General features: G+C 36.9%; 1 protein-coding gene across 1 annotated transcript; it reads right to left on the bottom strand.

Moving 5' to 3' along the window:
- Positions 1-1,767: 1,767 nt before the first annotated feature.
- Positions 1,768-6,458, bottom strand: LOC101986506 (heterogeneous nuclear ribonucleoprotein A1-like). Its single transcript, XM_005364462.1, has 2 exons — positions 6,413-6,458; positions 1,768-2,555 (listed from the first exon to the last, which is right to left on the bottom strand). Exons 1-2 carry the CDS (start codon positions 6,456-6,458, stop codon positions 1,768-1,770), a joined length of 834 nt encoding a protein of 277 aa, XP_005364519.1.
- Between the last annotated feature and the right edge of the window lie 2,707 nt (positions 6,459-9,165).

Raw genomic sequence — 9,165 nt, 5'->3', positions numbered from 1 at the left:
GATAAGGTCTTAAGTCTAATTAGGTAGCTGGTGGTTACTATCAAGGTATGCATGCACCCATGACACCCTCAAGTTTTTCTGCCATGCTGGTCATTGATTTGGTTCATAGGCATCAAAGCTAGGTAGGATTATTGGTTATACCACTCCTTGGGAAGCTTGAATACTGTCTTTTGGTGAGATTTTACAGAAAGGTGGGATTTAGCTCAATTCCAGCTCAGATGTCTCTAGGCCCTGTTTCTGATGTACATTGTATCTTTAGCAGTAGAAATGTACCTTCGACCTCTGGCAAATACTCAAGTATAATAGCAGTAAGCTGTATGTTTTGGAATTCTTTTAGGCAGCCATCACAAAAGGTCTCTCATGTCTAGTATTGCAGTTTTGTTAGGTGCTCTCTTGCTCTTGAATAGAGTATTGCTATCCCAGATTACACAAGTTTATTGAAACTATATATGAATATTTATTTGCAAAAGTATATGCATTACAGGGATGTAGTTTGGTAAAAAGGTCAACAATGTGATTTCTTATGGCTTACATCTTCACTGTCACTTTACCTTCCTCCTTCTGTATTTGCCTTCTTCCCCTTACTAAAGAATTCTCCTATCTCTTTTCTCTTTTCCATGCTCAGATAAAAATCCCTGCTATACTTTTTCTATTGCTCCCAAAAATCTTATCTTGACAATGGTCCCATTTTAAATTTCTAGTTTTTGTAGTTATAATTGGAAAAAATACTCATATCTGAGCATTTGAAGTAGGATACTATAGTGAAAAAATATATAGAAAATTTTATGGAGGAGTCCAGGTCAAGAGGATCATTCCTAGTTCCATCTTTTTATCTGTGAACTTCATGACTTAATTTTATTTTATAACTAAATAGTATTCCATATTGTATATGTACCATATTTTAAACATTCATTATCAGTTGAAGGAAATTTCAGATTATTGCATTTTCATTATTATTGTGAATAGAGTGGTGATAAAGTGGTTGAGAAAGTAGTGATGGAAACTACTGTTTTAAATCCTAATCACTCCTCTAATCACATGACCTATCTTTTTGGATTCCATCAGTATTTAATTTTTAAGATTTTTTAAGCAGGTATCGAGCTGGAGGAAGAAGTGCTGTTTGTGGCAGGGAAACTTGCACTCTATTATATCTAGGAATGGCTCATTTCCCAAATATTGAAATTTAATCCAAGGATTTCCTAAAATTCAACAATTCAAACAATTATGATTATTTCTAAGAGAGGACAAGTAGTATAAGAAATAATTCCTCACATAATTAGCTCCACAAAGGTAAGCCTTGACCATATACATTTAAGAACTGTGAAAGTATTAACTACATGAGCAGACCATTCTGATTATGTATAGATTACAATGAAAAATTTAAATTAATGGCCCGTAGTGGTTACTTGTAATTGTCAGTTTGACTATATCTGACATAAACTAAAACACACATATTATAGACATCTGTAATGCATTTTCACGATCATGTTATTTAAAGTTGGAAGACCCAACTTAAATGTGGTTAGAAATTTCTAGTGGTAGTTAGTCTACTGGAGGTTCACTGGAAAAAGCTAGACTAAAGGGGATCCAAAGGAAAAAGGTAGATTAAATGAGGTTTAAGGGAAGAAGCTTTCCTTTTGCTGCCATCTTGCCTTCAGTTCTGGAAAGTTTATTCAACTGATCAGTGAGTCCACTACCCCTGATGCTGTTACTGTTGCTGCATTCCTTCATGTGTATAACTCAGCTTCTTTAGTTCTCTACAGAGGACTAGAGATAAATGGCTCTCTGGAAATCCCTAGCCCTTAAGCACGAGATTGATATAACACTCAGCTTTGTTATATTACCACGACCACTGAAGTTTCCCCCTCGACCAAAATTGTCATTGCTGCCAAAACCGCCTTCACGACCACCACCAAAGTTTCCAGAACCACTTCCACCTCTTTGACTGGACAAAGCACTAGAAATCTCCTGCTTGGACAGGGCTTTTCTTACTTCACAGTTGTGCCCGTTCACAGTATGGTATTTCTGAATAACAATCTTGTCCATGGAGTCATGGTCATCAAAGGTGACAAAAGCAAAACCTCTCTTCTTTCCACTGCCTCTTTTAGTCATGATTTCAGTCACTTCAATTTCCCCATACTGCTCAAAATAATCTCGTAGGTGATGTTCTTTCATGTCTTCTTTAATACCACCAACAAAGATCTTTTTCATGGTTAAGTGGGCACCTGGTCTCTGAGAATCCTCTCTTGACACAGCTCTTTCAGGTTCCACAACTCTTCCAACCACCGTATGGGGTCTCGCATTCATAGCGCCATCCACTTCCTCCACAGTGGCGTATGAAACAAAACCAAAGCCCCTGGGTCGCTTGGTGTTTGGATCTCTCATGACCACGCAGTCCGTGAGTGTTCCCCATTGCTCAAAATGGCTCCTCAGACTCTCGTCAGTTGTTTCGATGCTCAGCCCTCCAATGAAGAGCTTCTGCAGCTGTTCTGGCTCCTTGGGAGACTCTGACTTAGACAGGATGGCAGGGAAACCAGAGCCTTCAGCGATGCTTCCTCGGCCACGTCAATGGGCAGAAAGGCAATAAAGACATTTTTTAAAAATTGTGTTTGTTTGTGGGTTCCTGGATGTGAGTGTGCATCGCTTCATGTCACAGTACATATACAGAGCTCCGAGAATAAATTGCCAAATGGTTTTGTCATCTAGTCTTGTCATTAATTATCCATTAAATAACCACTCAAAGTGAAATGATCAGATAAAATATAGAGGTATTCAAACGTTTTTTTTAAGAAAAAAAATTTTTGTTCTAAAACTTAGAGGAAAAAAATCTGAATAACTTAATAAGGTATATTTTGCCCACAGACCCTTCATAACCATCTTATTAAGGTGGATATTACCTTAAAGAACATGTGTCAATGTTTGTAAATGCAATAATTACCTTTTATATGCTATTTAATAATCAAAATACTTACCCAGGTGCTAAGAATTCTATGCAAATGATTATTTTATCTTCCTGCACTTGGATTCATCATCCCTCAGGATTGCAAATTTAAGCTTCCTGTTTGGCAATTATAGAGTATTATAAAAGAGAATTGAGGGTTCTGATTTTTCATAAGGTATAGTAAATTAGCACCATTAAATGCTGCCATGAAAGAGGTGAGCAAACATTAATCATAGAAGCAGGCTGCTAGAAGGAAGCCGCAAAGGTCACATAGTTAATTCCTTTGACTATGTGTAGACTGTCTTAAAATTAACCTAGACTGATGGGTGTATGTCCTAGCTCTTAGACGACAAATGGTGTCAAGAATGTGTGAACATCAACATACCCAAACCGTGTCTGAGATGATAATTTGTGTAATGCAAAAAAGTCATCACAGTTGTACACACTTGAATATATGAAGAAATCAATTGGGCTGCAAAGCAGTTTAGCAGGACAAAGAGACTGTTTGTGCTAGGAGATTCTATGAAAAATAGAGAGCCTGAATATAAAACTTCCTGTATCATTTATCTATTTTTTTGTGTGTAACTAGCCATGACAAACTTAAAACAAGAAAATAAAAATTTAAAAATTTGCTTTATTTATTAAGGTGTGTGTGTGTGTGTGTGTGTTGTTATTGTTGTTGTTTTGTAGTTAGCAGGTTTGCAAGGAAGTACTTTGCTTGCTGAGCCATCTGGATACACCCAAACAACAGTTTTTAAAGACCTTAAAGTCATTTAAAAAATAGCAATTTATCTATACAGTTGGTACCTTAACTGCACGAGGACTGAGAGGAATTTGTTTCAGTCTAGTGCAGCAGTGCTTCTGGGACATGGTGATCTATTTGGTGGAATTTAGAATAACTTTGCCCCCATGATATCACATACAGAAACTAAACACATTTTTAGAAATGATCTTCTGAGACAATGCAACACATACTAACATAATTTTGGTCATGTAGTCTACAAATAATAAATACATTTTTCTTTGTTATCACCTAGATAATGTGTAAATTACTCCTTTTGATTAATGTGATATAGTTATTAAATAGTAATTTAGAAAATAAAACATTTCCTTTTAATTTACCTTTTATAAAGATGTTTCAAGGATTACACTTGAAAATCTGTTTAAAGCAAAACAATGACTTCAGTGGCAAGTTAGATCTTAAAATCTAAAGTAATACTAAATGACACACTTAAATCTGAATATGCAGTACAACCAAAAAGAAACTAAACCATGTGGTATTTAGTTTTCAACCTGCTGATTGAACAGGGTAAGAAGCTATTAGAGTTTGTGGAGAAGACCAGAGGAAGAATTAAGCTAGCAGCTTTGAGCTGAAGGAATGTAAGTGAATATCAACAATTAGGAAAGATATCAGGGCCAGAGTGAGTAGAGAATGCTTAAGTTAAAAACCAAATGCAGAAAATATAGCTTACTTAAGCTATACTGAGAAAAATATATTTAAAAAGCCAGTTCATTCAGTCTGTTCAACAAAATGCAAGAGAAGAATAAGGTATAAAAAATAAAATCTTCACTTTTGTAAATAGAACAAAAGCTGAATTTCCATCCATGGAGTTCCTAGGTTGATATTCACAGGCTCAAAGGTAAAGAGATCTTCAAGTAAATATCAAATAAACTAAAGCCAGCACAGTGAGCCATACATATTTTTCAAGTTTTGGGGAAGTTCAAAAGGAGGCTTGCTGCTGGTTTGAAGACAGCTTGGTCTCCATAGAGAATTCTAGTCCAGTAGTAAATATAAAAAACTTGCCTATAAACCCATCATGTGGGATGCTGATAACCATTACCATCATCATCATCATCATCATCATCATCATCATCATCATCATCATCATCATCATCATCATCATCATCTATGCCCGGGCAATGCTTAAGGGTGCATGGACAGTCAGTTTATGGTGGTTCTCCAGTTGTTCATATCCTTGGCAGTCCTAGATGCTTGCATTTTGCCACACCCAAGGTTCTATCAGCTCCCCTCCCCATTTTTGGCTTTAAGAGAGAAGCATATGTTGATGGCTGATAATTGAAAACCATACATTTAGGTGTAAGCAGGGGCTATATACAAAGTTGCAGGCAACCTTGAACTACATTGCAAGATTCTGTCTTGAAAAATAAAACTTGAAAAGGAAAGATCAGAGATGATGGACAAAACATGTCACCCTTCATAGTAAGTTAATTTCTAAGTCTTCTTAGATATAATGTCTTCTTTATAAATCCTTAGGCCTTCACATAAAAGGAAATAAATGGTTCCTAAGTCAGACAGAATATTGTCCAATAGAACTCTGGTTTGTGGCCCAAAATTGAAAATGCCCTGATGTGAAGAAATTTTATGAAGATGGCTTTTTTTCTAAGGAAATTAGTACAAACCTACATAAATTTCAGATGCAGACAACACATCTTTTTTCTCATTTTCCAATGTTTTCTTTATTTTTAAATATTCCTTAATTTTTGGGATTATAGCATATCATTTCCCCTTCCCTCTCTTAACCCTCTGCTACATACTATGCTTTTTTAAAATTGAAAACTTCATTTAATTAACTGTTATTCTAGATAAAAATGTGTATGTATACATATGTACTATATGCATATGTATATAAGTACAATCTACTCAGCCTGCATAATGTCACTTTTATTTATGTCTACTCATTTTTTTTAAGGTTTTCTTTTGCACTGCAGCAAATTACATAACCAGGAAACTTATCCAACTGTACACCTGAAACAAATGATTAGATAGTGAGTGGTGTGAGCTATCCTGTTCTAATAGAGGCCGTTATATAGAAACTGAATCAAAAGAGAAAATCAGCATATCTTCTACATGAAAGAATACCTGTTGAAGTAGGGTACATTTTGATTTTAGTTTACAAATGTGCCTCTTTTCTGCACATGCTTGCTTTTTTCCCATCAAGACATTCCTAGGACATTTCCTTCTACAATTAATTACACATTGGCCTCCTGACCTGTGTGACCAATAAAACTCAACAGGTGAAACTTAGATTGTTTCAACTTAAAATACTCATTAGGTCCATTTAAGTCATCTCTGAGTTTTATATAAAAACCTTCAGTCTTCTTTTGCAGAGAGCACAAAAGCATAGATGTTTAGTCAATACGCTCTTAGTAATTCAGCAATTCCAAAAACAGACCCAGATATTGAGTTAAAATTTTCAAAAAAGCTTTTATTTTATTTTAAATCATGTATATTGGAGGTCAGATGCCTACAGACACGAAAGGATCATCATCACCCTGGGGCTTATATTATAGGCTGTATGGAGCTGCCTGATGTGGATGTTGAGACACAGAAAATCTTGAAGGATCAGTACACAGAACTTATTTTATTTTTAATTAAATTTATTTATTCATTTCTTTCATATCTGATAGAAGTTTTCCCTCCCTCCTTTCCTCCTATTTCTCTCCTCCTACCTGACCCCAATTCACTCATCCCCTGTTTCTGTTCAGAAAGGGGCATGCTTCCCATCTGTTGAAATGAGGGAGAAAGGGTTGTAGAAGACAGGTAGGTCAAGGTCATCACAAGGAAACATACAGAAACAACTAACCTGGGTTCATAGAAATTTATAGATTCAGACCCAACAGCTGGGGAGCCTGCACAGGACACACATAGGCTTTTTACATTTGTGTGACAATTGTAAACTTGATCTACTTCTGAAACTCCTAACAGCAGGAGCAGACCCTGTCCCTACCACTTTGGCTGACTTCCAGGAAGCTATTCAGATTCTGGGTTACCTTCTTCAGCCTTAATTCAAGAAGAGGAGCTTAGTCCTACTTCAGCTTGAAAGTCACACTCTAATGTACCTTTCCTTCTTAGTAATGTTTTGAAATTTTAAAAGCTACTTGAACATTTATGACATACTGTTGTTACTATATTGAGTTTGTTTTGAAGAACAATGAAATGCATTTGAACCTGTGAGTAGTAAAGATTTTTAAATCAAATCTTTTTTTGTTGTTGTTATTGTTATCCTTTCAGAACCTCTCCATGTCCCCACCTCCCCTATTCTTTGCCATCTCTGTTTTTTTATTATAATAAAAATAAAAGGAAAACACACACACACACTCATTGAGGACTCAATATACAAATAAAAGATCAATAAGACAATGTTCAAGCAAAGCAGTATGGGACAAAACATCTACAAAAATATCTTTGGGTTCATTTTACATTGGTCAGCTACTCTAGGATATGGAATTTACACTGCACTGTGTTTAGGAAACCCAGTGAGATTCTGTTGAAGAAAACTAATTTTTCCTTGGCAAGTGCTTGTTAATTGCACATATCTTCTTAGTCATGGGTAAGAATCCATGTCTACTCTACCATTCTTTCTCCTCTTAGTTCTTGGAGCATGTCTGTCTTAAATCTGTGAAGGCACTGTAGATGTTATCACAGTCTCTTTGTGTTCAGTTCAGTTCCTGCTCTGTCTGGAAGGATACTATTTCCTCAGAGTAATCCATCACTTCTGGCTTTTACAATTTTTCTCCTCTTCTACATAGATCACTGATTCCTGAAAGAAAAAAAAAAGGCTTTGATGACAATACCCCTCATAGGACTTAATCTGTGAGAAGGAATGGTTTAATCTTTTTTTGTTGTTGTTTATTTGTTTTGTTTTGTTTTTTGTTTTTCAATATAGGGTTTGTCTGTGTGACTTTGGTGCCTGTCCTGGAACTAGCTTTTGTAGACCAGGTTGGCCTCAGACTCCCAGAGGTATGCTTGCCTCTAACTCCTAAGTGCTGTGATTAAAGGCATGTGCCATTACTGCCTGGCTGGAAAGGTTAAATCTTGAGTATTTATTATAACACTTCATAGGGAGAAATATGCTTTTTTTGGAGATGGCTCTGTTTCAGTTATATTATCTTTATGACACAGAGGTAAGGAATTCAAATTTAATCATGTGAAACTTTTTGTGTTTCACCCTGCTTTTTAACCATCTAACAATAATGTGTTTTATCTAACAATAATGTGCATGTAAAAGGTCCCACTGTGAGTAAGAATGTAGCTGAAAATATATCATTATTTATGTTTTATATAGATATGGATATCATGCAGGTAAGTATCAATATGAAGCTTTAAATGGAACTTTCCACTTAAACATTCCAAAAATTGATGCTAGGGGCTGGTATGAGGGCCCACCCAAACATTCCAGACTATTTCTCAGAGGTAGAGTCTGGACTGCAGCAACTCCCAGGGGAGGGGATTTAAAATGGAACTTTCCACTCACTCAAATATTCCCAAATGGATGCCTGGTGAAGGCCCACCCAAACATTCCACACTCTTTGGACATATGTGTGTTAGGAGCTGAGGTGATGCTTCCAACCAAACATCCCAGATTCTCTGGGTGTAGGGTGTGCTGGCTTAAATCTGGATACATCCTGCAGGCATGGGGTGATGTGGGAGAAGGGAGCATTTATAGTTCTTGGGATAACTCTCAGCAGGAGGTGTGGTTGAAGAGGCATCCATTTTACTGCCATCTTGGAGACCTCAGGCATCTGTGTCTTGTTGGAGATGAAATGGCATATGTCTAGGAGAGAATAATTAGATTGATCTCAGATATGGGTGGAGTCAAACAGGGCCTCTAAGAAAGGAACAAAGCTTTGGCGCCTGTGGGTAAGGTCTAGTGGATGTCTGAAATGATCAGCAATGCCTGGTCTTGAGGAAGGAGGAAACAGTTATTTTAGCAGAACTATCCATCCTTTGTTTCTGTGACCCATTTCCTTACGAGCTCATCCCTCTCTTTCAGTTGATAACAGGGCTGATAGGATGTAGTCAAGAACAAAATATGTTCTGTGGAATCAGAGGAGCTGGAGGCCAGCCCCCTGGCTACTGAGTCAGCCTTGGCATTGCCTAAGGCCACTGGATCCTTGGAAGACTGGTGTCCCTGACAGTGAATGATGGCTACTTCTGCAGGGAGCTGGAGGGCCTCCAAGAGGTGGGCTATAAAAGGGATCCATTAACTATGGGAGTGTCCTTGGTAATAAGGAAGCCCCTTTCATTCCAGAGTACAGAATGGGTATGGGCTATTAAGAAGGCACCCAAAAAGAGGAACATGGGATGTACTCACTCATATTTGGTTTCTAGCCATATTTAAAGGACAGTGAGCTTATAATTCGCAATCCTAGAGAAGCTAAATGAGAACGTGAATCCAAAGACAAACATATAGGCATCCCCC

The sequence above is a fragment of the Microtus ochrogaster genome, assembly GCF_000317375.1.
Source record: "Microtus ochrogaster isolate Prairie Vole_2 chromosome 14 unlocalized genomic scaffold, MicOch1.0 chr14_random_1, whole genome shotgun sequence".
NCBI lineage: Eukaryota > Metazoa > Chordata > Mammalia > Rodentia > Cricetidae > Microtus > Microtus ochrogaster.
Note: the sequence above shows the minus strand (reverse complement) of the source record. Positions and strands in the feature narration are given on the sequence as shown.